The sequence below is a fragment of the Leuciscus leuciscus genome, assembly GCF_965113295.1.
Source record: "Leuciscus leuciscus genome assembly, chromosome: 25".
Lineage (NCBI taxonomy): Eukaryota > Metazoa > Chordata > Actinopteri > Cypriniformes > Leuciscidae > Leuciscus > Leuciscus leuciscus.
The window spans coordinates 12,697,849-12,725,711 of NC_138724.1; the positions used below are offsets into that span (position 1 = coordinate 12,697,849).

The following is a 27,863-nucleotide window of genomic DNA, read 5'->3' on the forward strand; positions in this document are numbered from 1 at the left end:
CAAATATAAAATATTCAAATACAATCTTAAGGAAGATCTGAATATCAGTTGTTTAAGTGCTAAACAGCTTCCTTCTTGCTCTTGAAATACACTGTATGCTAGAAAACATAGATATGACTGGAAATTTCAACAGAAACCAGTCTTGCCACACTGCTGTTTAAATAACCTAACACTTGGAAAGTGTATTTATTTATCATTTTAAACTTCATTTATTTGTTCAAATCTTTGTTTGGTAATGTACAACATTTGATATATTCCAACTATAGGCCTACCTATTTTTTTTGTGTTTGGACCAAAGGAATAGCCTACATTTCATTCCATGCCAACTTTAATTAACAGTGTTAATTCAAATGATAAATCCTAGACTTACTGTACGTTGAGGTTATTTTTCTAAAAATCTTTGTTTATATGAAGAAAGTCATACTTCTGGAATGACATAAGGGTGAGAAAAGAATGAGCGAATTTTCATTTTTGGTAAGTGTAAGTGTAAATGTCGGCCTGCTGTTCCTCGCACTATATGGCTAGTAGACTATCTGTATCTCCTGGACTGCTTAATCTACTAAATAAATATTAATGAAATAATATAAGAATATATAGAAATTTCTATATATATATATATAGTGGTAAAGCATTTGTACTGCTATTCCCTGCTGCCGGCAAGAACAAACATAAGCAGCAACCAGTCTATTCGGGAGCAGTTTGTGTGTGTGAATCAAAACAAACAGTAGGCTACACAGCAAAGTGTAGTTCGATTCTCGAATAAATGTTTTTTTTATTTTTTTATGAACCGTTTAAAATGCCTACGAACTCACGACCAGTTTGAATCATTCTGAGGAATTTTTCAAAGAACAAAAACGCTGCATTATGGGAACTTGTTTAGTAGCTACGCCACGGAATCAAAAATTAAAAAGATAATTGCAACTTTTTATCTCACAATTGGGAGTTTAGATCTTGCTATTCAGAATTGTGATATAGCCTAAACTCAATATTATATCTCACAATTCTGAGAAAAGAAGTCAGAATTGCAAGATCTAAACTCCCAATTGTGAGATAAAAAGTTGCAATTATCTTTTTAATTTTTGATTCCGTGGCGTAGCTTCTAAACAAGTTTTTTTTTTCATAACTTAAAATAATGATGTGATAAAGTAGCATGTTATAAAGTCAGAATTGCGAGAAAAAAATCTGAAGATTTCATGATTTCAATTTCATGATTTCGAGATCATGCAATTATGAGAAAGAAAGTAAGAATTGCGAATTTATATCACGCAATTCTGAGGAAAAAAGTCTGAATTGCAAGATATAAACTCGTAATTGTGAGTTATAAAGTCAGAATTGTATTATATAAAGTAGCAATTGCATGTTATAAACTCAGAATTGCGTGATATAAAGTCGCAATTGTGAGTTAAAGTCAGAATTGCTGATATAAAGAAGCAATTGCGAGTTATAAAGTCAGAATTGAGTGATATAAAGTCGCAATTGTGAGTTGTAAAGTTAGAATTTAGTGATATAAAGTCAGAATTGCCTGATATAAAGAAGCAATTGCAAGTTATAAAGTCAGAATTGCGTGATATAGCCTAAAGCAATTGCGAGTTATAAAGTCAAAATTACGTGATATAAAGAAGCAATTGCGAGTTATAAAGTCAAAATTGCGTGATATTAAGTCAGAATTGCATGATATAAAGTCAGAATTGCGTAATGTAAAGTCAGAATTGCGTGATGCAGCCTAAAGTCAGAATTAAGTGATGTAAAGTCAGAATTGCGTGATGTAGCCTAAACTCAGAATTGCGTGATATAAAGTCAGAATTGCGTGATGTAGCCTAAAGTCAGAATTGCGTGATATAAAGTCAGAATTGCGTGATGTAAAGTCAGAATTGCGTGATGTAGCCTAAACTCAGAATTGCGTGATATAAAGTCAGAATTGCGTGATGTAGCCTAAAGTCAGAATTGCGTGATGTAAAGTCAGAATTGCGTGATGTAGCCTAAAGTCAGAATTGCGTGATGTAGCCTAAACTCAGAATTGCGTGATATAAAGTCAGAATTGCGTGATGTAGCCTAAAGTCAGAATTGCGTGATGTAGCCTAAAGTCAGAATTGCGTGATATAAAGTCAGAATTGAGTGATGTAGCCTAAAGTCAGAATTGCGTGATGTAAAGTCAGAATTATTGCGTGATATAAAGTCAGAATTGCGTGACATAAAGTCAGTATTGCGTGATGTAAAGTCAGAATTGCGTGATGTAAAGTCAGAATTGCGTGATGTAAAGTCAGAATTGCGTGATGTAGCCTAAAGTCAGAATTGCGTGATGTAAAGTCAGAATTGCATGATGTAGCCTAAAGTCAGAATTGCGTGATATAAAGTCAGAATTGCGTGATGTAAAGTCAGAATTGCGTGATGTAGCCTAAAGTCAGAATTGCGTGATGTAAAGTCAGAATTGCGTGATGTAGCCTAAAGTCAGAATTGCGTGATGTAAAGTCAGAATTGCGTGATGTAGCCTAAAGTCAGAATTGCGTGATATAAAGTCAGAATTGCGTGATGTAGCCTAAAGTCAGAATTGCGTGATGTAAAGTCAGAATTGCGTGATGTAGCCTAAAGTCAGAATTGCGTGATGTAGCCTAAACTCAGAATTGCGTGATATAAAGTCAGAATTGCGTGATGTAGCCTAAAGTCAGAATTGCGTGATATAAAGTGAGAATTGAGTGATGTAGCCTAAAGTCAGAATTGCGTGATGTAAAGTCAGAATTATTGCGTGACATAAAGTCAGTATTGCGTGATGTAAAGTCAGAATTGCGTGATGTAAAGTCAGAATTGCGTGATGTAAAGTCAGAATTGCGTGATGTAAAGTCAGAATTGCATGATGTAGCCTAAAGTCAGAATTGCGTGATATAAAGTCAGAATTGCGTGATGTAAAGTCAGAATTGCGTGATGTAGCCTAAAGTCAGAATTGCGTGATGTAAAGTCAGAATTGTGTGATGTAGCCTAAAGTCAGAATTGCGTGATATAAAGTCAGAATTGCGTGATGTAAAGTCAGAATTGCGTGATAGCCTAAAGTCAGAATTGCGTGATGTAAAGTCAGAATTGCGTGATGTAAAGTCAGAATTGCGTGATGTAGCCTAAAGTCAGAATTGCGTGATGTGAAGTCAGAATTGCGTGATGTAAAGTCAGAATTGCGTAATGTAGCCTAAAGTCAGAATTGCGTGATGTAATGTCAGAATTATTGCGTGATATAAAGTCAGAATTGCGTGATGTAAAGTCAGAATTGCGTGATGTAAAGTCAGAATTACGTGATGTAAAGTCAGAATTGCGTGATGTAAAGTCAGAATTGCGTGATGTAAAGTCAGAATTGCAATTGCAAGATAAAGTCGCAATGCATGATATAAAGTCGCAATTGCGAGTTGTAAAGTCAGAATTGCGTGATATAAATTCGTAATTGCAAGTTTTAAAGTCAGAATTGTGAGAAATTAAAGTCGCAATTATCTTATACATTTTTTTATTAATCCGTGTCGCGGAAACCCTCTTCCATATCCTCCTGAGACCCAGAATTGGGTCTTTTTTTTTTTTCATGTCATCACATTGTTAAGAGCATAAGAAACAAATGGTAAAAAAAACATTTTTTAAAAATAATTTTTATTCATACGTTATGCTATGTCCTCTGTAGTGGACACCAGGACTCAGTTGTTTAAAAAATAAAATGACATGAAATTATATGTATAGGCAAAAACAATGGGATTTTTTTTTTCAATCACCAATAAACTTTAGGGTTTCAGGATTTTTTTTAACCAAAATTTGTATAAAGATGATTCTCAACTATGTTATGAAAGATATAACGGAATGAATTGATACACCATTTTACTTTATGCAATATGTGGGTAAAATGGCCATAAATTAATATTCCCATTCAATGCAATGTGTACACTGTATCTGATTTGCACATTAATGTGTTCTTGGAGCAACATTTAATGAAAAAAGAAGTGTAATAATTGGCAACATTTTAATAATAATATCTAATATTTCATAGGAATATTAATGTATAATTTATTTCCATATTCTCTTGCTGTGTCTCCCTGATAAACATGATTTAAGTCCTGGTGTCCTCTACAGTGGACATGTATGAAATCAATGCCCTGTAACAGAAAGTTTTTTATTTAATTATTTGAAACCCCATAACATTTTCCTGAGATGTTGGTTTATGAAATACAATTAAAAAAGTAGTCAGATTTAAATTATAATTACAATAGGCCTAAATGATCATATTTCCTACATTTGATCACTAAATTAATGTCAGACATTTTTAAAGACCAAGGAGAAGTTGTTTTCATGGTGAAACCTCCAAACATTTGGTATCTCTGAAAAGCCCTGAATGTGCTCTTTACAGGACACCCAGGTCTATGGGACATGTATGATGTCAGAGAAATTCACAAAAATGCAATATCCACTACAGTAGACAAAAGTCTATTCCTGGGTCCCAGGAGGATATAAACCTATGCATCATCCATAGGTGTGGTTACTGAATCAACATCTGACTCACTTACTGAAAGGCTAGTTATATATAGCCTACTTTCGAAATAGAGCAAGTTTCTGCTCTTGCCAGATCGGTATCATGGCTGTTTATATGACAGCGTGGAAAGATGCAGCTTTTTAATTATAGGTATTTTAATAAAGCAAAAGCTCGATCCGCCTGATGTTGTGCCGCTCCGCAGCGCGAGGCGGCGGCGGGTGATAGTAACACACTGAATGTTGAACCAGCACCAGTTACAGAACAATGCAGCGGCTGGTGGGAAGCACATGCACTCACATTTCACTTTATAATTACGTCATTTCAAACATCTTTTATACGTGTCCATGTAATGCTAAATTACGTGCCGGTTTGTTTTGTTTTTGTTGACGTTACGGTCGTAAGATTTTCTTCACTTCCGCATCTGTTAACGTAGGCGAAGGGCGGATGTTTTGAAGGGAATGGAGGATAACAAGGTAAAGTCAGAAGTTACTACACTGTCTGCTAGTGAGAGCTGCAGTAATCGACGGAACTTCATAATGCGCTTGATTTACACACATTCATGGCTTAATCTACTCTGTTTCTACAGATTTGCACAGGTCCTCTTATGATTGCGCTGCAATATAATGACCTATTTGACTTGGACAAACTCTCAACGTCCACAAACACAGATGCACTACCCAAAGGCGGAGCATTCACGTTTATTAAGGTATTTAATTATAATACAGTCATTGGAGACTGGCCATATTCAGATGAGATTTATCCTGATTTTGAAATGTTTGCTGTAAATAGGCTGTGCAAACAGTGAATGAGAGACTTGTGGACCAGAACAAGACTGAATCTTTGCTTTTTGAAGTGATTCTCATTGCAAAGGAGTGTTCAGAAGAATTCAAAATAAAGATAGTTGAGAGTGTAAAGCATTATGGTAAGTTCACTTTGGCAAGGCAATTTTAATATGGCACTTACACATAAAATTAATCTATTTTTCCTGTTTCCTAATTTTAGGTGCAACTAAAAATGTGTAATATTTAATATTACTCAGCCTTGCTATTTGTACGGAGTCCCTAAAGGGACATTGGAAAGAAAAAAAATATGAGATGGGAGAACAAATTATTTGTCAATGCTTTTGCGTTCTCGCAAATGTTGTGCGTTTCTCTGAGAATTGAGGAACTGTTTGCTCACAAAATGTTTGCGTTCCACTTTCCATTCGCTTGCAATATGTTTCCGTTCCCCCATCGAAACTTCGCGTTCGCTCACAAAATGTTTGCGTTCTTCCCCGTCGAGAAACTGCAACTTTTTGTTGGTTGCAAAGGTTTTCCTTGCAAACGCAAAGTTTGTCACCTTAGGGGCTCCATATATTTGCAAACCTGTTACAGATTTTATTTTATTTGTATACAGTTTTGACTTTTTATTAATTGTTATTTTATAGATAATTGTCTAATATTTTTGTAACATATGAATTGTTTAAAAGAAATTCGGGCCTGAATCACTTTTTCACAGCAAGTAATATACATTTATAATTATCACATTTTCATGCTATTTTTGTTGTGTAATTTATCGTCATATCTAAGATGTTTCATAATAATAATAAAAACATGGGATTTGTGCTAGTAATACTTTAATATATTAGCCTGGGAAAACCCAGACAACTTCCGGCAAATTTAGATTTGCTCTGCAAGTAGTCTGGCAAAGAGCTCATTCAAGCCCATTTCTAATCCGTCGAAATCGCGTCACCAATCAGAAACGTTGAGGCGGGCTTTACACGATGACGATCGCTCTGATTGGTTTTAGGTCTATCCAATTCCGCCCAGAGGCATTTGAGCGACGTCTGTTGGTGAAGCGCAGCAACTTTTAAATGCATTATTATATTAAAATTGCAAACACATGAGGACAGTCTCCATGAAAGACCCACTGGCAGATGAACGTGCTACTACATTTCTCTCCGAAACGGTAGGAAATTAAATTCGATTTAATAGAGGATTTTAACTGTGACAAGATGATTGACAGGGCAGTTTACGTGACAGGACGCACGCGACAGATCCGTCCGATAAAGATGACGAAGTAGTATGTCCCAAAGCTTGCCTACTTTTTTGCTACACATTCTAAAGTAAATACCTTTTCTTCACAAAAAGAGTACATACTTTTATGGCGTAGTGTAACTTAGGCGAATTGGGACGCAGCATATGGCTTTACACATGACGATCGCTCTGATTGGTTTTAGGTCTATCCAATTGCGCCCAGAGGCATTTGAGCGACGTCCGTTGGTGACGCCCCTTTGGAAATGAGTTATTAATGAAGCTTTGCCAGACCATAACTCAGTTACTACTGAGAATGGTCTGGTTTTAACCAGGCTATTAATATATATATTTTTACACCCTATTCTTATTGGTGGTGGTTGAGGAGATTTCCCCTTCTATGTAAAGCGCTTTGAACACCCAGAAAAGTGCTATATAATTGTATCAAATTATTATTATTATGCAATTTTTGTTCAAATATATGCTTATTTCTTATGCTATATGCTTATATTGCTTTGCTTTTTTTCCATCACCAGGTCTAGAAATAGGCAAATTTTACTTTTGCAAAAAGGAAGAACTCATAAATACTCTTCAATCAAACAAAGTAAAGCTGTTCGTCTCTACTGACAGGGATGATGTCTATAATGCTCTGCATACTGGTAGATCACCTCGTGATGCATGAACATTTAACACATTATTTTTAAAGTTATTGCAGGATTATTTACATTAATGTTTGCACATTGTGTTGAGTTTAGGAATTCCAGCTGCTTTGCTGTATGATCAGGCTGATCATCAGATCCTCAATAAGCTGAAAGTCATTTTCTCAGGAGATGTTATCGGTTTCTCTGAGGATACACTTGATAGTCTTTCAGATTTTGGATTCAGTGAAACCCAAATAGAGGCCATCAAAGCAGCAAAGGTAAATCGTGTAATATTTGTATAATATTTCATATTTTTTGCTCTAATACTATGTTGTTGTTTCTTTAAATTAAGGACCATTAGTCTTATTAACCTAGTCTTATGTTATCAGATCTGTATGGAGGAGTTTGCCGTTCTGATTGGTCATATGAGGAGGAGGTTCGGGCATGAGAACAGCCCTCTCTGCACCTGTGTCTTAACCGTGTGGGGCTCTCGAAACATCTGTGCCACTGCCCTAAAAACTCTTCGTGAATGGGGTCTGGATGCGGACGAGGCGTTTTGTCTTGCTGGAGCTCCTTGCAGCCCCATTTTGGCTGTAGTTAAACCTCACATACTATTGGACGGTGGCCTTCACAACATGTGGGACTTTTCCTCCCATTCCTGAGAGTCAGTAGCACTAGGCTGGACACACAAGTGTGGCTTTCCTTTTTATTTTAATCAGGTGCCAATTCTGTTCTCTTGCAGTTACACTTGACTTTGTATTTATTATTCAAAAGGATTATGTTGTAAAATAAGGAGCTATCATACGAGGTGATTTGGCTTTAATAGTGATTCACATCGCTATATATAGATGTTCAGGGGTTTATATCAACTGTTTACAAAAAATATATATAGTAAATGGTTGACAATTAGCAAACTCCACATACTGTAGGAAACAATTTAAAACAAGTTTAGATACCCCCAAACTCTACTGAAATCAAACGCAGCCATAAGTACAAGACAACATGTTAGCAAAATTTGAGCATTAAACTTAACAGATTTTATATATATATATACTGAAAATACCAAAATCTAATTCACAGAGTTAACATGCTTGCACCATCATTAAACTTGATCCTAACATGGCTTCGGTTGAATTTCAGTAAGGCACTACTGTCAGCTAAATAGCTGTGATTTCATTTTTTGGCTGAAACAAATTATGTAAAACATATGTAATAATATTAAAGGGATATAGTTGACTCAAAATGAAGTCTCAAAACACTGATACATATATGTCTCCTTTTGTGTTCGACAGAAGACAGAAAGTCATACAAGTTTGGAACGACACTAGGGTGAGAATTTTCATTTTGGGCGAACTATCCCTTTAAGAGTAAAAGTACATTTCAAGCAATAATACTTGTGTATTTCTCAATATCAGTAACATTTTATGCATATATTGACAATAATGACATTGGTTAAAGTAAAGCAAGGAGTATGAAATTTTGCAGTAACATATTGCAACTAAAATAGGTGATTGTTCTTTGGCTCAACATAGTAAAACACTTACAGATTGATAAACATAAAAATCAACCACAGTATGAAATGTATAAAAACAAAACAATAAACGTAAATATCACAGGTTTACAGGTTCAGAGGCTAAAATAATAATACAAAAATATATTTAAGCTTCCAAAGTAATTCATCCTTCATCTGATAGTTTCTGTGTGACAAGGCTACAAGTACCACTTTCAAATAGTAGACACTGCAGTGATCAGAATACTTTAGTTTGCATTGAAATGGTATACAGTTCTTTGTGATCAAGTATTGAAAAACTACTTGAAAGGGGTTTTACCACTGGTTCTCCTTTATGCTGAGAATACCTGCTGTAGCTAAGAATAAAAATAATTCAGCTGAAAACATATAGGGAGAGGTTTTTAAAAATCTGAAGTGATTTATGGTGCTCAAACGTAGATGCCTTCAGGATTCAAACCTGAGGAGATTGGACTGTGTAGTCCACGGATGCTGCCAACCACAGGATAAGATAAACCCGGTCGTTTCAGCGAGCCAGTTAATGCAGCGAAGTCTGGGAAATGAAATAAATTACATATTATTAAAGAACGTAGTCTAATATCTCATTTCACTAACAGGGATCTTAAGAATATTCTATTTGACCGCCAATATAATCAAGGTCAAATGGGAAATTTGATGAATGGACTAACTGAATTTTTTTTATCTTTAATCACTTTAATCTTTAATAACTGTAATCTTTTCTTTATTACAATAACAGTTGCTTGTTATGAATATCATACTACTATTTCTGCAGTATATATACACAATGCATAGAATGCCACTTTTCTGAGTACATGAAATATGCAAATACAACAGGGCACACTGAGTGAAATGCAGTACCCCACAATGCAATGTATTTGATGCATTTCCAGTGTGACAAATTACTCATCATTTGATCAGATAGCAAAAAGTAGTATGCAGGCTAATATTTCATTCCTATGTAGCCAAGCCTTTGGATAGTGTAAACCAATGGTGTCCAATCCTGTTCCTGGAGATCTACCTATCTACAGAGTTCAGATCCAACTGTATTCATCAAGTGCTCCTGGAGATCTTAATTTGCTGGTTCAGTTGTGTTAAAGCTGAACTTTGCAGAAAGGTAACTCTACAGGAACAGGATTGGGCACCATTGGTGTAAACTGTTTGGCCATGACTGCAGGAATAACACTTACAATACAATCTCCAACCACAAGGGGGCACTTTGGATTCGTATTATAAACAAAACAAAAAGGAATCACTTTGAACTTAGTGACATCTACAAACAGAAAGCTTGCAACTTTAATGTTTTTTCCCTCCGTCCAGGATTGACGTCATTAAAGTTAAAAAGAAATAACAGTTTTTTTGTACTAGACGGAGTAAATAACAGAGGTAGGACTGTTGAGTCAATCATTGCAACTATAATCTGTCACGGCACAACTCTCAGCAGTGCTTTTGAATCGCCCTCAGCCTTATGCGGTTTACAGGAAAAAAAAAAACATTTAGCTCTCCTACCCACAAAACCCATTATTTATTTTTTGCTTTTTAAAAAGCAGATATCACAAGGGCCAGCAGTTTTGCCACTGCACTAAATTGAAACCAGATGTGGTCTTGCTATTAATGACACTTGTAAAATGCACTCATTACTCATTATGGTTGAGGTATTGTCGTCATTCATGCTGAACGCTAACAGTATCCATTCTGTATGGAGCAATTCTGAACCACAGACTATTTGGTTCTGATATGGGGCTTTGGATATGTTGTCAGTAAAACAGATACCTTTATCTTCTCTTGTGTTGCTAGAGTCCTCATCGCCAGGCTCCACGGGCAGAACCGTGACTTTGGTGCCTGTTTGTTGAATAAACTGCTGTAGGTTTACCTGCCTCAACTCTTTAGTCAGCTGCTCCAGCTCATAGTGACTCTCCTGGTGGAAAGAGGGAGGAGAGGGTACTAATGAAATGTCTGTGTAGTGTTGCAACTGGCATTCAGCCTGCAGCAATGCAGTAACAACTGGCTAGTAACAATTCTCCAATGTACTTCCACAAAATTATCTCAAGAATCCAAACACATGCGTCATTTTTGTATTTACAGCAATCACAGTTTTAGACAGAACCCAGCTGATAAGAGCAGCTAAGACCAGCATGCATTTCTATGCTAGTTAGTGCCAGATTGGTGTTAGTCTAGTTCACCCTTTATTGAAGCCAGTCAACCGGCATGAATATTTAGCTGGTTTAATTACTTGAGAAGCCTGATGGGGGACACTAATAAGTCGAGGTTTGGCTGGTTAGCCTGGTCCAGTTAGTCCCTGCTGGTAGATGCAGATTTTTTTTTTGGATGGCTCTTAAAAGTGTTAAGTAGAAATGTTCCCTGCTGCCTTTGACATCACAGCTCAGGCTAGTCGCTAATGAAAGACTTTGTTTGCACGTTCTTGTGGAGCCTTCAGATAATGCTATGAAACACCATTGTTAACCCGTTTAAAGGGTTATTTCACCCAAAATTGAAAATTCTGTCATCATTTACTCACTCTCATGTCGATCCAAACCCGTAAGACTTTCGTTCATCTTCGGAACACAAATGAAGATATTCTTTGTGAAATCTAAGCGATTTCTGTCCCTCCATTGACAGCTACGCAACTACCACTTTGACTCTTTAAAAAGAGATCGTAGGAATAATATATATGAGTTGAGCGATTTAGTCAAACTTTTCTGCAGAGATCCGATCGCTTATAAGATGAACAGATTAATTTTAGGCTTTTATTCACATGTAAACAGCGAACATAAACGTGCTTGACACGTGAGAACAAACATCTCACAGAAGCTCAAATGTGCGTAACGAGAATGAACCTCATTGGTTCTTGCTGAAGCTCAAACGTGCTGTGTAACACGAGAATGAACCTCATTGGTTCTTGCTGAAGCTCAAACGTGCTGTGTAACACGAGAATGAACCTCATTGGTTCTTGCTGAAGCTCAAACGTGCTGAATAACACGAGAATGAACCTCATTGGTTCTTGCTGAAGCTCAAACGTGCTGTGTAACACGAGAATGAACCTCATTGGTTCTTGCTGAAGCTCAAACGTGCTGAATAACACGAGAATTAACCTCATTGGTTCTTGCTGAAGCTCAAACGTGCTGCGTAACACGAGAATGAACCTCATTGGTTCTTGCTGAAGCTCAAACGTGCTGAATAACACGAGAATGAACCTCATTGGTTCTTGCTGAAGCTCAAACGTGCTGTGTAACACGAGAATGAACCTCATTGGTTCTTGCTGAAGCTCAAACGTGCTGAATAACACGAGAATGAACCTCATTGGTTCTTGCTGAAGCTCAAACGTGCTGTGTAACACGAGAATGAACCTCATTGGTTCTTGCTGAAGCTCAAACGTGCTGTGTAACACGAGAATGAACCTCATTGGTTCTTGCTGAAGCTCAAACGTGCTGCGTAACACGAGAATGAACCTCATTGGTTCTTGCTGAAGCTCAAACGTGCTGAATAACACGAGAATGAACCTCATTGGTTCTCACAGCTTCCGTTCACTACAACTGATGTGTGAGTTGTTGAATGTTTAAATGGGAATAAAAGCCTAAATTCAATCTGTTCATTATATAAAGCGATCGTTTCTCTTCAGAAAATTTGGACTAAGCAGCTCAATTCATATGGATTAGTTTTATAAACTCTTTATGAACTTTTTGAGCAATCAAAGTGGTAGTTGCTTAGCTGTCAATGGAGGGACAGAAATATCTCAGATTTCATAAAAAATATCTTCATTTGTGTTCTGAAGATGAATGAAAGTCTTACAGGTTTGAACAACATGAAGGTGAGTAATTTATGACCGAATAAAAAATTTTCACTGAACTAACCCTTTAAGGCTACAATACATCACCTGACTTTTAAAACCGAGATTTTAAAATACAAGGCATCATACACTTGCTGACTTGGTAAATGGTTACAGAGAAAAACTGCACTAATAACTTACTCTCTAATACACTAAACAAGATGAGATTCACACACTACCAGACTTTCAGGTCATTCTGAACACAACAAACTCACACAGAAAATGAACTTCATTGCTAGGAGACGCATAATAAATGAAAAAAATGTGTTCTAAAATTGGCTAAAAACATGTTTGATATCCTCCGATTGGATGGATTCATAGTCTGGAGCTAAAAAATCAGCAAAAATCTGACATTCGGCAGCTAGTGTCGACTCAGCCAGACTGCAAATTGAGGTAAAACTCTGGGCAAAAGTTGTGTAGTGTATTCCAGCTTTTGTGCCCATGAGCAAAGATGGCTGAATTAAAATTGCGTACTTCTGGGGGATCCTGCCCCAGCTGAACAACTGCCACTAACCTGAATGGAAATCGAAAATAGTTTAATCTGGGTATTGTAGACTTCCTTGCAGCCAGAATGCAACGTACACTAATGAAAAGCAATGCTTGTCTTTATAGCAGAAATCTGAAGCACAAGACCATTGATTACCATTGTGCTCTTCTACTTTATATTTAAAATTTCCTATGGATTACAACATTTTTTGAGTTAACCTTGACGTACCTGCATTCTCTTGCACGACTCAGCCAATGAGCGGTCCACAGCTCTTGAGCTGTTTTCAAGCTGGGCCGTGTGTTGAGCCTGAGCCTTGAGTTCTGCTTTCACTCTCTGAAGTCTAGCCTTCACTTCCCCTTCACTGGCCTGCTGGGTCTCTCTGGTCTCCTTACGCTGCCTTTGAGCCTCTATCCCTGCCTGTACACCCTGCAGAGACACCAGCCGCTGATCCAGATCCAACTCACAACTGTGCAGCCGACTGCTCAACTCCTGGATTCGTTCCTGCAGCTGCCTCTCGCTCTCCCGCTCAATCTGGAGCTCAGTTGCCCAGAATTCCTCTTCCTCGATCTCTACCTTGTTCCTTCGCACCTGCTTTTCCAACCTTGAAACCTCCTCTGTCATCTTCACATACAGTTCACCATCCTGTAGTCCAACTCTTTTCTCAGTCAACATCCGAAGCTCCCCCTCATATGCATCCATCCTGCTGTCTAGAACGGAAAGAGTCTCCCTTTGCAGCCTCACCAGTTGGGAAAGATCCTCCATCCGGTTGCCTGATAAGCGAGGGGACATTGACGGCGAATTGTGGGCACTTCTCACTAAAACCTCTCGTTGTTTGGCACTACTGTCGCCGAGCCTGCCTCCACTCAGAATGTCCCTCAGACTGCGGGGCACGCCGGTGAAGGTCAGAGATTTGCGCCGTGGCTCGCGCCGACGGAGGGAACGGTCACCTGGAGCTCGGAGCTTGGCCATCAGTGGAAGGCTCTGCCGATGCAAGCCTCGCTCTGGGCCCCGAGGAGTCAGACCTTCAGTTGTGTGGTACTCGTTGAGAGAGGGGCCCGTGCGGTGTAGGATAAACTGCACGTCACCGGCATACTGCCCCCACGTGTTCAGAGAGGCCACTGGACTCTCGTGAGGAACAAGATGCCGCTCGGTGTCCCTCCATTTTTCAATCAGTGTGTAGCGTCCTGTGCGACCTATAAAAAAAGAATAAAGTTTGCATTGCTGAGTAAGACTAAGATTGGAACCATAGATATGAAAGTTGCACTCAGTAATTTGTTGCGCTGACTAATGACTTATTTTATTATCTAGTGGTGTCAGTGTTGTTATTGTACAAAACAGTAACGTATAGCTCAAAAGTCTTTATTTTATTCTATCTGCTGTCACACATACTGAGACTTTGTTGCCATAATGCGTTGCTAAAGATTTGCATCTTGCTTCAGGCTTGACTGACAGATCGGCATTCTGACAATGCTTGTTTGCTAACCACAATTCAATCTTTTTTGTTGTTGTTGTAATTAATCTGCTCACTGTAAAAGTAAAATAGGCTACAAGGAGTTTATGTCAGTAGTTGCATGTTCAAAACTGTGACCACACAGTCTGTTTACAAAAGCGATCGAGAACCGTGCAAACATTTATGGCTCTCTCAGGGTTTGCTAGTGTGTCGATTCAATTAAAAATCCACATTTTACATATTTACAAATATTACATAATTCATTGATGCCCATTTGTCATGTATAATACACCAACCAATCGTGATGTGGAAAAACAAGCTAAAATTTAATTGGACAATATGAAGGGGAGTCATTTCTTGGTCTTATTCATAGATCGGTTAAAAACTACATAGTAGTTTTTCAGTAAAAAAAAAAAAAAGGGGACATAAATCATGAAAATCTGACTTTTTCTGTGTTTAAGTGCTATAATCAGGTCCCCGGTGCATCTACCAACCCAGAAAACGTGAAAAGTGACTACCCAGTAACTTTGTTTTGGTGAGCTTTTCTCTGCAAGCATGTAAAAAAATAAGCCGATCAGATGTTGCTCCCCTTCTGACGTAGGAAGGGGATCTTATTATAATATTACCTATAATATTATATGACGGGACATGCAAGTCGATGACTCGATGAGATGAATCAATGTAACTCCACAACTACATAAATATATCCACTAACCATTCAGAAACGTATCTCTGTAAGGCTGCACTCCGCAAATGTTATTTTTGAAATTTGTGTGTTATGTTATTGTCGGAGTATCCGAAGCTTGTGTAAAGGATCGCCCGTCTCCTGAACAGGGACGGGGAGCAGCAGCTCATTTGCATTTAAAGGGACACACACAAAAACGGCGCGTTTTTGCTCACACCCAAAAAGGGGCAACTTTGACAAGCTATAATAAATTATCTGGGGGGTATTTTGAGCTGAAATTTCACAGACACATTCTGGGGACACCATAGATTTATATTACATCTTGTGAAAAGGAGCATAATATGTCACCTTTAAACAAAGGTGAAATAGCTAAAAGAGAAAAAAAAGACAAGGAACAATTTGCATTTGTGGAGCAATCTGGATCTGCGGTTTATCTCTTTTTACAATTTAAATTGTGTCGCTTAAAAATCGGATGTAAATTGACTACAAAGCACTTCGCAAAACCTTGCAGAACTAGAAGTCACATTTATTTTAACCAGTTTTAATTTACTCAAATTTATGAGCTGAATATTGATTTACTATTTGATGAAACTATCCTAGTTGGTTATATTAAATCTAAGTGCCATCTACAGGCCTATTATGTGAAAAGTACACACACAAAATGGTGACGCGGAATTACGTATAAATATATAATTATACTGATAGATTCCCCCTTTTTATATTTGAGCCCCTGAACTCTCTGCACATCTCTGCTCCACTACCATATAATTTGCTACTTGGCAAAACAACCAAATAATTTATCTTAATATGGTTAGAGCACTTTATTTGAATATATACTGTGTTTGAAATAGTGAGCAATGAATTTTTGTACTATTTACCCTCTGTAAAAACATAGGCATCATTCCCAAAACTGTGAAAGAGGATCGAGGTGTTCTTGAGAGTTTTTTCTTTCAGTAGAATGAGTCAGATTTTCCATGTCAGCGGGCACTTTGGTTGCGCCAGTGCATTTCACACTAATACAAGAGGGGGCCCTTAGATTACACCAGTCTGAGTGCAGCTGAAAATAGAATCAAATGGTGACGTCGACTAGACAGGTTTAAATGAAAAACAAATTGCTTTGGGTCCCACTGGTGATGCAATTAACTGAAATCAGCATTTTTGCCTCTCCTTAAACTCCTTAAAATATGTCTGATGTCTTTAGACAAGCTGTTCAACTAGTCTCAAGCCAATACAAACTCTCCTATACTTAATCTTCTTTTCAATTATAAAATGGATGATGATCAACCTGGATGCCAGATGGTTTCAGCATCACTGAGAATTTATGGCATCTGTGTCAGCAATATAGTCTTTATTCCACTGTTGGGGAGTAGTTTTTTTGGTAGTAAAAGCTCTTTTCCAGTAACGACCTATTTTTTCAACAAATAGCAGTAGCATGACAGAATTCTTTATCACTCTTTTAATGTCATATTGTGCTACTCCTTGTGTTTTGGGAAGCCTTATTCATTTTGGTGAATCAGTTTTTTCAGATGATTCATTTCATTGAACTATTCGTTTGAAGGCTTGTCCCAATTGGCACTCTAAGCCCTCACTTTAGTCCACACTTCAGTGATGTAAGGACGCTTTTGACTGTTAGGTAGACGTCTGCTTAGCAGAAGTGTGCAGACTTTCAAGTGTACTTATTATTTGTTGTAAAATAAATATTTAGTTAAATACTGCTACTTATAACTATGGCTGCATTTCCATCACCCTTCAAATTGCGCAAACTGAAATTACGAATTGAAAACGCGGCCAGTGGAAACAAGTCAATTTTGCAAAAACTCCATGAAAAGTGTTTCCAATATATTGGCTTATGTTTCCAATCATGAATATCAATTAGGTTGAATACATATTTTTATTTGTTTCATGTAACTTTAAGTGTTCAAGTTTGATAATGTCCAGTTTGTTAAGCCATATAAGTTTGGAACGACAATGAGGGTGAATAAATCATGAACGTTTTCAATCAATGATATTATTGTCTTTTTTTTAGAGATTAGAGCAGATTTGAATTTTGTTTGCATCGTTGATGCTAATTTTCCTGTTTATCACTGTAAAAGCTGCTTTGAAACAATCTGTATAGTAAAAAGCGCTATATATATATATATATATATTAAAGGTGATGATTTGAATGTTCCATACAACTTCTTAAAACATGAAAGACTATATTAAAGGAGCAATTGAGGCTCCTTACCAATGGCTTGAGCCAGAGCAATGACCACTTCCTGGCACGTTGTGGTCTCTGTGACCCCACAGACCACGCGCTGGACTCCATCGACCCACACCTTCAGCTCCATCCCGGGTCAAACTCTGCAGGGTCTGGGGCTGCTGGTCTGTGAGGTCATTCCGTTCTGCTCCAAGGGTCCAGCGCTACAGCTGTCAGCCCCTCACGGCAACTCTGCAAATGTACAACAAGGGTTAGGAAACACCTGGCAAGATATGTACATATCTCACTGCCTTAGGGGCCGTTTACACGACACCGTTTTCAACTAAAAACGGAAGACTTTTTATGCGTTTTGGTGGCCTGAAAACACAAAACTTAGAAAATGGGTTTCAAAGTACAAGTTTTTGAAAATGACACCCTTATCATCATGTAAACTACAAAAATGTGAATCTGTGAAAACGATGCCGTCATCCACATGTCTATTACGTGTTTAGTCTATAGGCTTTTTTTTTCTTTTTTGCAAATGAAAGTATACAGAATTACACAAATCAACACAATATAACATTTTGTCATGAAAAATTAAAAGTTCCTTACAACAGACTCAAGGATGTGATATGTTTTCGAAGCCTTCGAGTTCAAAGGTTTTGATATTTTCTTAAAGAAAGTAAAAAGGGACTTTATATCAGAGGAGGACATTCTAAAATTGGGATTGCAGAGAATGGTTCTGGTTTTGTGAAGATGAAATTTGTTCATTTTTAAACAGGATCTAATATGCTTTTTTTTACATTTTCAACTTTCTTTAGTGTGTAATGTTGTTGTCTGCAAAAAGATCTGAAAAGTTACAAAGCACAAAGTCACTCCAAAGGGAGTTATTCTCTATATCAGTGTGCGCTGTTTCTGAACTCCCTGAAACGCCTCCATTGTAATCTTGAGTTTTCTTCTGGGAACGAACGCATCAAAACAGGCCTATTCCTCATAAATAATTCACACCCAAGGCATACACAAAAATAGAGGTGAGGCTTGGTTGAGTTGCGTTAGTAGTGTGTTGAAACTTGTGGTTATGGTCAGGGGGGTGACATTTCCCAAACACACTCAAAACACTTGGCCAATCACAACACACTGATCCAGCCGACCAATAAGAGCGCATTGTGCTTTTCGGAAGAAGGGGCTTCATAGAGAAAAGAACTAAAAGCGTTACTGACAGACTGGGAAGAGAGGAACTGCAACAATGTAAAATGTGTGGATAATTATGGGGGTTTTTTTACATTCAAGCATGAAACCCTATTCTAGTAGACCCCAAAATCAAGACTTTGTAAAAGGGCACAATATGGCCTCTTCAAGTCAAAGACACCATGTTGACTGGTATTTCATTAGCAAGTCTGTTCATCACACAAATCTTTTGTAAGGCACCAGAGTACTTGAAAAACACAACAAATATACTTATATAGTGTAGTTTCTTTTAACATAACAGCAAAAGAAAGTCAAATGGGTTTGGAACGACATGAGTGCAAGTAAATGATGACAAAGCAATCATTTTTGTGTGAGCTACCACTTTAACGCTATTCTTTTGCGGATTTATTTTCTTTTACGATTGATTCCCAACAAGAGTTCAGTACTCTCTGTTCTCAACTGAATGTAATGAAGTATCAAAGTGGCATTTGTGGTTAGAAAGCCATTAAAAGAACTTTCACAATTTTCTAACCTTTTTTGTTTACTAAAATATCCATTAACTTTACAAATCTGAAAAGCATCTGGCTAGGAACAAAGATGAGTTTTATAAAGGAAGCCTTTCCTAATCAGGAAACCTTTGTAAAAGGAAACGACTGTGCTGTTAGCAGGAGACCTCTGTGCTTCCAGATGGACACATTTCCTTCCTCAGATTTTGGACAAGTTTTCGTCAGCTCTTCTTTCTTTTTTTTAAAAAAAACAAGAGACTGCTGTCTACAATATGATTCAGTCTTTTTGAAACAACAACTCACTCGTTCCTAAAATAGCATATTTTCCAAGAAACGAATTGGCCATGAATCCGCGCTTTTTGTGGAGGTGTGCCGAGGGTGCGAAAAGAAGGAGGAGGATAGCATGAAAAACAGTTGGCCGCAGTGTGGACGTCCCGCTGGATGCAGTGAGACCAGCTGGACCTGACATTATGTTCCTCCTACTTCTGCGAACAGGTACAATTTTAGGACGATGGATTGGCAAACGTGCACGCCTGAGCAGATCTTCAGCTTTACAGAGAAAATTCAGTTTATTTTCTTAGCAAAGAAAACGTTTCACATCTGGGACTGGCGTAACATCCATTTGGAGATTTATTGAAGCAGTGCTGTTAATAAGACAAGGCAAACAGTTAGAGGAATATCCAAAGTCGTTCAACATAAATCAAGCTTCACAAATCAGAAAGGCACAGGACGAGTGGAATCAAAAGAATGAATTGAGAGGACACACCAATAGTGCAATAACACAACTAGAATATATAGTTTAGAGCTAATATAATATATAATAAATTGAGACACACAATCTCATTGCAGGCAAGGGAAGAAGAGCAGAGGATCAAAATCACAGATATTTACAAAACCCCCAAAATGCAATCAAGAAGGCAAGAATCAACGTAGCTTCATTTAATCAAAGACAATACAGTGGTGCTGTTACGCCTACCGAAGCCTCAAAGCTTTTGTTGAGAAAGTCCCCGGTGACGTTCGAAGCCTCATTTGAGTGCAGTGGTTTGAGAAGGGGTTCAAATTTGCTGGGACGCTTCGACTATAAGGTGTGTCAAACCCCCTCTCGAACTCGAGGGTTGCCAGTAGTTGGAGACAGTGAGTTGGAGTGTTCGGTTTGCTATAGTTTGCGAACTACACTACAATAGTAGACATGGAGCCAGCTAGAAAGAGAAGGTGTTCACCCGTTTGGGAGTTTTTTTAATTGTTCTCTAAGGTGTGTGTTTGTAGGTTGATTTCCCTGTCATGTCATTAGCCTAATTATTACTGTGTCATTTCTTGATGTCAAAGCTGGAGAGATCATATTTAAAAAAGATGAATCGATTCAGCCCGATGACAGTGGAACAAATATCGTTTTTAAACAGAAATGAATGTTTTCCCTCTCGTGTTACACAAACACTTCCACCGCCCTCTGTTCAGTCCACTTTCATCTTTTATCCAGTCTAAAGAACTTCATCTCGCCACCACTACTACAAAGAAGTACTACACCACTACTTGCTATAACCCAAGGTCACTTACAGAAACAGTAGCTAGTGATTAAATATTTATTTTATAAAAAAAAAAAAAATAATAATAATATATATAATATATATATATATATATATATATATATATATATATATATATATTAACACTGTAACACATCAAATTAATGTTAAATTGACAGCACCAGATTTCTATTAGAATTGGAAAAATATAAAAATCTAATAAAATTCACCAGCTGTTTCATTTGGTGCCACTAGGAGCAGAAATACTTTTTTTTTTGCATTAGTCTATTTGTTTGAAAAGCTGCTGCTTTGTTTTTTAACTCCACTTATTAATATTTTTAAAAAGCTGTTATACATCAAGCAATTTTTTTGTTAACATGCCAAAATGACAAGATTACACAGTCTACTTTAAAACAATTATGTATTTTACTCTCCCCATTTCTTTGAAGAAGTTCTAAAATCAATACAAATCTTTTTTTTTCGTTCATTATGTTTATAGAGCTTTGAGTTTGGCTCCAGAGGAGGGACAGGGACGATTTACAGACTCTATGGGGCACTGCACTGGAAAGTAAAGCACTGCAGTAGCCAAAAACCACAGTTTCAAGACAGAGCAACTCTCTGAATGAAATACTACACCCGTCCTGCACCAATAAAATCTGCAAGCACGCAAAATTATTTTTTGCACACAAACTTAAGTCTTCAGTTGAAGATTGTTTCATGAATCACACGTGAATCTTGCCATAAGGTGATTTCTGCACATTTAAATTGATAAATGGGGCCATTGTGTTTTGGTTTAGTTCTGTTCCTGTTTCCCTGTGTTCCCAATCCTGTTTCTCTGTGTATTTCAGCCCTTAGTTATCTTTGTTCAGTGTTCAGTCACTTCTGTATTGAACATAGTTTTGTTATGCATCTCCTGAGTTTCTCCTACGTGTTATCAATTGGATTTATGATTAAGGAACTGTCTGTTTCTCTGAATCTCTGTCTTGCTTTGACTATGACCAAACCTGACAATGACAGATATATATATAAGGTTCATATAACTTGAACACATAATTCATAATTGATCTTAAAAATAGCTAATTTAGCTTGAGATTAAAAAACAAAACTGCTTTTATCCAAAGCAGCTTACAGTTTTTATCATCAGTATACATTTTATCACTTGTTTCCTAGGAATCAAACCTATGACCTTGCTATCGCCATGCTCTACCATTTCTGCTACAGTAACCCGATCATTTACATACAAGATATAATAGTTTTGTGTTACTTTGCATTAAAATAATCATGCCAATAATATATATGCACAAATACATGCACTACCCAACAGACAACAAAGTGCCTTCTCAAGTAAAAGAGGCAGTACATTGAATGTCTCTGGTTTAGTGAAGAGACATATGGTGCGGTGGAACCCCCATAAGAGCTCTTCTGTCTCAGCCAAAATGGAAAAAATATGTTTTATTACAACTGGAGCCATGGGGTTCTTGCCAAATTTCTAATTTTTGATTTATACAGGGCTTGGAATAGTTCCGAATCCAGGCTGCCAAATGCGAGGACATTCAAATCACATTTTAAATTGGGCCATAAATTTATACAAAAATGTCCCACTTGGAATTGTCATGTAGCATTTGCCATTTCTTCATCACTATTTAGGAGTGAGATACTCAACAAATGTCAAAGATGCGACATTTGTTGCATGCTGCATATAATTTTCCTTCCATTTTGCCCTTCGGTGAGCAGATAAGTACTTCATCCTTCATTTTTACTATCCTTTAGCGTCCACGACAACAGATGGAGTCCTGCAGCCAATAGTCAGATGCATTGTGGGGCCATTTTGTGTTCTTTTCCTGCTAATGCAAAAGTGGCCTGCAGCCCGCTGTATTTTGACATTTTTCCAGGAGCGATCACTGAGGCAAGGAAGCCCAGTTAACGGATGACTTCACGTCTGCTGCATATATGTTTGACTGCAAAATCACAAGGGAACCGAGGTTGTCAGTACAAGATGTGACATCAAAATGTGTGTCATTTAAAAATTGACCTCTGTAACAATAAATGAGATCACAAGACCATAGTATTTGTTGTCTTTTTCACAGTACAAGATCAGAATTAGCCAAGCCAAGAACCTGAAACACAGAGCTTGGTAAGGCTAAGAGCCACAGTCGTCCAATGAAGCAGATATCTGAACAGACAAAGTTTGTCTGTTAAAAGTGACAAATTATGATAAATTATAACACAACCTCTGCCCTAAATTCTAGGGGATGTCATGAAAACACAAGCATATGTCTACGTCAAGTGTGGAAATTGAGAAGTACTGCAGCTACACTGGGCATTTTGAACTGTTTTGTTCAGGTCACCGATCTTAATCAGGAAGAGACCGTGTTAAATCTGATTGCCGCCCCACCACAAGCACTCCATTCAAACATCTGCACATCATGCTGAGCACAAGTGATCACTTAGTCGGTCTAAAATGAGCCCTGCAGAAGTCAATCAAGCACCATTTGTGAATGTCATGAAGCACTTGAGTAAACGACTGTCCATTTGGTGACTGCACTGCTGGATCCAACTCTGACTTCATCATGATGACATCATCCCACATGAAGACTAAACTGAGTTTGACTGATACAATGCCAAAACAGCATATATTTATAGTGTTCAATAGGACAAAGAATTGTGAGCATCTCAGGATATCACATTAATAAACTACTTATGTCTATTTCTTTTACTGTAGTTGCTTTCAGACCATTAGTATGGAGTGAAGGAAAAGCTGAAGGAAAAGCTGTTGTTTGTAGACAGGAAACAGGTATAAATTCTTCTGGCAGTGATTTTGTATGGTCTCTAAGGCTAACTATTGAACTGCACATCTCAAATTAACTCCACTGAGTAATATCCTCTTATCATTGCTCATACTTTCAGGAATTTTCATATGATTCAGGCATTCACATTTTCCCTAGGGGAATCACTCAAGTAAGATACCCAATGTTTTCCTGCCAATTTAACTATAATCCTTGTCCAATTTTGTGTGTAAATATAAACAACACACTTCATTTCAACCTGCTTATTAAAAGCATTTGGCAAGCATTTTTCTCTTCAGCTTTGTCCATGATTTAGAGAATTATTTGAGGTGCTTGCTAATAAAAACAGAACTTATTATAGCTCATATGTGTTAGTGATTTGAACAAACTTGTAATCCAAAATTAAATTTAGGATTAGATATTTTGTACGGCAGCTCACATTTTCTTCTTCAACTGCATAAAGGCTAATATTGAAATATACCCTGCAAATATTCCTTCATATGGGAAGTTAACTTTATATACGTGTTATGAAACCTTACTTTTGGTTGTTAGGAATCAATTGAGCTAAACCATAAAGTCTGAGGAAAGGATCAAATTAAAAACAAATGACACAAGATTCAAGCATCAGCATTAGTGTCTATCCAAAACCAGAGAGAATGAGCTAAATTCTCGAGGAATGATAGTGTGTCGCTACTATTGCTGAGATATTTTGGATTAACCTTTTATTCTGCTTGTGCTTGCATTAGCTGCCATGCTACATGTAATTACTAGCAATTTATAAACTCTCCCATAATTAGTTGCAGGCCTCGGCTGAAACCATTCAAAGAATGAAAACACTCGGAGAAATATCGACATGGATGGCTGGACGGAGAAAGAGAAGGATGGATGGCATGAAAAAGGGATGGCTGGATGGATGGCATGGGAAAGGGATGGATGGATGGATGGCATGGGAAAGGGATGGATGGATAGATGGATGGAGAAAGAGAAGAATGGCATGAGAAAGGAATGGATGGATGGCATGAGAAAAGGATGGATGAATGGATGGATAGATGGATGGATAAAGAGAAGGATGGATGGCATGAGAAAGGGATGGATGGATGGATGGATAGATGGATGGATAAAGAGAAGGATGGATGGCATGAGAAAGGGATGGATGATGGATGGATGGATGGATGGATGGATGGATGGATGGATGGCACAAGAAATGGATGGATGGATGGATGGATGGATGGCTGGCATGAGAAAGGGATGGCTGAATGGATGGAAAAATGGATGGCACGAGAAAGGAATGGATGGATGGATGGCATGAGAAAAGGATGGATGGATGGCATGGGAAAGGGATAGATAAATAGTTAGATAGATAGATAATAGATAGATAGATAGATAGATAGATAGATAGATACTTTCAAGGTCCAAAAAGGACATAAAAGTAGCATGAAATTAATCCAGACTTGATCCTCTAATTGTTCTGAAGTTACATAATAACTTAATATGATTGAACAGATCAAAATTGAATGTCAAACCTCAACGTACGTGACCAAAGAAGACATTTAGGTATGAGGTTGATTTAAGCCTGACATTTTGATCTGTTCTTCATAGAAAGTGATCATGCTGCTTCCAACTACTGAGAATATCTCAGCCGAGTCCTTCCGATTACCTTCATTCTACCTTTGAGCCATTATTGAAGCTTAGAGGTTTTTGGGTCCAATTGACTTTCATAATATGTACATAAACAGCTGAAACATTCTTCAAAATATCTTCCATTATGTTCCAGAGACGAATGAAAGTCATACAGGGCTGGAATGACATGAGGTGAGTAAATAATGACAGAGTTTTCTATTTGTGGGTGAACTATCCCTTTAAGCATCTAATACTGTATAGTGAAGTTACTAAAAAGATTAGCAAGTGACTAAGCCATTGTGGAGCATTGAAGCATGCAGGTGGTTATCCGAAGACTTGGGCCTTGATTTGACACCATGGAAACTGATAAGAGTGAGGTTACACATTCCACACAGCTGGCCACTGAAGGAGATAAGACGTCTCTAGTTCCCTGTCGCTCTCTCTAATACACACATGAAGTTATGTTCATCTTATGGCTAAGACATTTAATTTTTAACTACATGTTTTGATACTAAAGATATAGTTTTTTTCCTGGTATTCTCTTATATGACCTACAACAGAGTATGGATACATATTTAAACCTCTGGTTTTGAATCTTGTTGCTTCCCGAGGGAAAATGAAGGTGCAAAACAAACGCAAAGTAGAGAAACAACACAATCAAACTGGACCTTGAAAGACCTCCCATGTGCCAAACACAGAGGAGAACTGTGTCCTCGCCGAATCTCCCATCTGGGACGACGGAGGAAGAAAAACAAACCTTTTTTCCCCACCCCAGTAAAACAATAACCTGAGGGTTTAGAAGAAAGTGAGAGAATTCACAGTGAAATCTCCAAATCTTACTCCTAAATCCCTCGGGTTTCCTAAAGTATACTTCGCTATGCTCGATTCCTTCTTGTAGTTTGGCACATTTAGCCTGTAAGAATAAAAACAATGAGGTGCTTTCATGGAAGGTAACAGGAAAACAAAGCTTTCGAAGGGAATAAACCATGCCAGGTTTTAAACAAAGTGCTTCTCTAAGGACGTTAGATGGCAAGAAAAGTCCACCTAGTGTGGTATTTAACTACAAACCAGCAAGAGTTTGTTGAGTCTCAGCTGAGACTGTGCTTTAATAAACTTGAGAATATCCATCGACCCCCCCTCCGCACCCACAGCTAGGACGTCGAGAATCGCTAACATCTGGATGGCACGTTTAGCTGGATATAATACTGCCTTTGTTCTTTTGCCATGCTTGTGATCAGCAGGCTAGCTTTGAAGGACCAGCCAAAAACTGAGTTACGGGGTACTAGATGAAGTGTCAACGTGACTAAGTGGTTTATTAATAATCTCTCATCGTACCACTTTCAATAAAGTAGTTGCACACTGTGAAGCATTTGCATACTTGAGGGAAACATAAAAAGTGCACTAAGGAAACTGAATGAGTATTTTGCGGTCAATATAAAAGACAAATAACCAAATGATGAATGAACCATTAAACTTTCAATATACTAATTAATTTTCACAAATTGAAAGGATATTACATGTTTAATTGGCTAGATTACAGGCTGATTTGGTCCAGAAATAATATTGTCAAATAAACAAGATGAAAAAGTCCTACAAATATTGATGTTCTGAAGCAGACTGATTCTTCAAATATTAATAATCAGACATAATTATGTGGCAAAAAGCTGAAAACAACAAAAGTAGATAAATAATATAACCACATATATGTATGTGTACTGGTTAACAAACCACTGAATCCACATAAAGGACTTAAAAGTAGGCTACTAAATATGATGTCTTGCAGTATTAAAACTTGAGCTCATAATGTAAACTCGCGTTTTGTGTTTATGTTAATGGCTATGATGCTTTTGTATCCAGAATACTAAAGACGTGCTGTTTTAATGCTGGTTTTAGTTAAATAACAACGAATTTACGATACAAGCCATAATCCGCTGATAAAACTTTAGATCAAATTTAAGACTTCGGCTGTACACTGTAAATATTTAAGGTTGTGATGCTGAATGCGCATGATGGACAGACCACAAACTAGGCTATAACTACTATATTTTCATTTACATATTAAATTGTTCCGCATGCGAAATCTTCTTACCTTTTTTTTTGCCTAAATGTAGAAAAATATTTATCCACTTTTTGTCCGAGACGATGTTACATTGACCAAAGTTTGTGCAATAATTTAAAGGACACTATAATGTTCAGGTTTTTGTCCTGTGTTAAGTCTTACTATAAAGCTCTGTAAATATAAATGAAATGCTCTTGTATTTTGTCTTTGTTCACAGCGCAAAAGTCTAAGAAAAAGAGCGGATTTCATCCGTTGGGATCGCCTCCCCACAGGAAAAAGTTTCCTCGCTGTGCTGCAGCTCCATCCGTGCTAGTATGTGGAAAACACGACCATCTGATCTCACTCGCCGTATTCCCTCATGTCCCGCCCTCAATCTGATCATTGTTTGCTATGATTGGTACGTCTTGCGAATGTCCCATTATCTGTCCAATCAGAGGCAGCTGTTGAGAGGCTCCTATTGGCTCATCCTGTCGCAGGAGGTGGGACTTGTGTGAATACTGGTGGGCGGCAGCTCTTCCTCAAGAGGGCGCCTGACGTCCGACGATCTGATTTAAACTTTTTTTGTTTAATTGTATTTATTTGCATACTAATTTACATAATTAAAATTCCAAGGATTCCAAACGGAAATATAAATAGAAATCAACCCACTGAATCTCTATTTAAAAGAATTCCTTAATATCACGCGGTGATTGGGCCAGTCTGCAGTGCTGAGAAAAGTATTTTGCAACACGTGACAATGACGTCAACGAGTTGCTTTTTTTAACTATTTTTTTAAAATCTTTAATAGAAATATATATATATATATATATATATATATATATATATATATATATATATATTAATGCCATGACCAGAACAATACAATGATACATAATCATTCAAAG

General features: G+C 37.5%; 2 protein-coding genes across 3 annotated transcripts; one reads left to right on the forward strand and one right to left on the reverse strand.

Annotated features, from left to right (window-relative positions):
* The first annotated feature begins 4,730 nt into the window (after positions 1-4,730).
* LOC309491089 (cytosolic 5'-nucleotidase 1B) lies at positions 4,731-9,345 on the forward strand. The gene is made up of 6 exons (XM_082160526.1): positions 4,731-4,965; positions 5,079-5,198; positions 5,282-5,414; positions 7,041-7,163; positions 7,260-7,423; positions 7,535-9,345. The coding sequence occupies exons 1-6, from the start codon at positions 4,951-4,953 to the stop codon at positions 7,805-7,807; spliced, it is 828 nt and encodes a 275-aa protein (XP_082016652.1). The 5' UTR covers positions 4,731-4,950; the 3' UTR covers positions 7,808-9,345.
* On the reverse strand, positions 7,948-27,311 carry rassf8a (Ras association domain family member 8a). Of its 2 annotated transcripts, none has more exons than XM_082160486.1 (5): positions 27,011-27,311; positions 17,346-17,551; positions 13,212-14,176; positions 10,444-10,588; positions 7,948-9,205 (listed from the first exon to the last, which is right to left on the reverse strand). In XM_082160486.1, the coding sequence occupies exons 2-5, from the start codon at positions 17,446-17,448 to the stop codon at positions 9,084-9,086; spliced, it is 1,335 nt and encodes a 444-aa protein (XP_082016612.1). In that variant the 5' UTR covers positions 17,449-17,551; positions 27,011-27,311; the 3' UTR covers positions 7,948-9,083. The 2 variants fall into 2 exon arrangements, with proteins under 2 accessions (XP_082016612.1, XP_082016611.1); XM_082160485.1 differs by having other exon boundaries at positions 17,346-17,547; positions 27,010-27,311.
* Between the last annotated feature and the right edge of the window lie 552 nt (positions 27,312-27,863).

Excerpts from the sequence above, each read along its gene's own strand:
- LOC309491089 (XM_082160526.1), top strand. Across the intron at positions 5,199-5,281 it reads GAGCATTCACGTTTATTAAG|GCTGTGCAAACAGTGAATGA; the intron begins GTATTTAATTAT and ends TGCTGTAAATAG. Across the intron at positions 7,164-7,259 it reads CTATAATGCTCTGCATACTG|GAATTCCAGCTGCTTTGCTG; the intron begins GTAGATCACCTC and ends TGTTGAGTTTAG.
- rassf8a (XM_082160486.1), bottom strand. The coding sequence starts at position 17,448 with ATGGAGCTGAAGGTGTGGGTCGATGGAGTCCAGCGCGTGGTCTGTGGG. Across the intron at positions 14,177-17,345 it reads TGCTCTGGCTCAAGCCATTG|GTCGCACAGGACGCTACACA; the intron begins GTAAGGAGCCTC and ends CTTTTTTTATAG. Across the intron at positions 9,206-10,443 it reads CAACACAAGAGAAGATAAAG|ACTTCGCTGCATTAACTGGC; the intron begins GTATCTGTTTTA and ends TTCATTTCCCAG.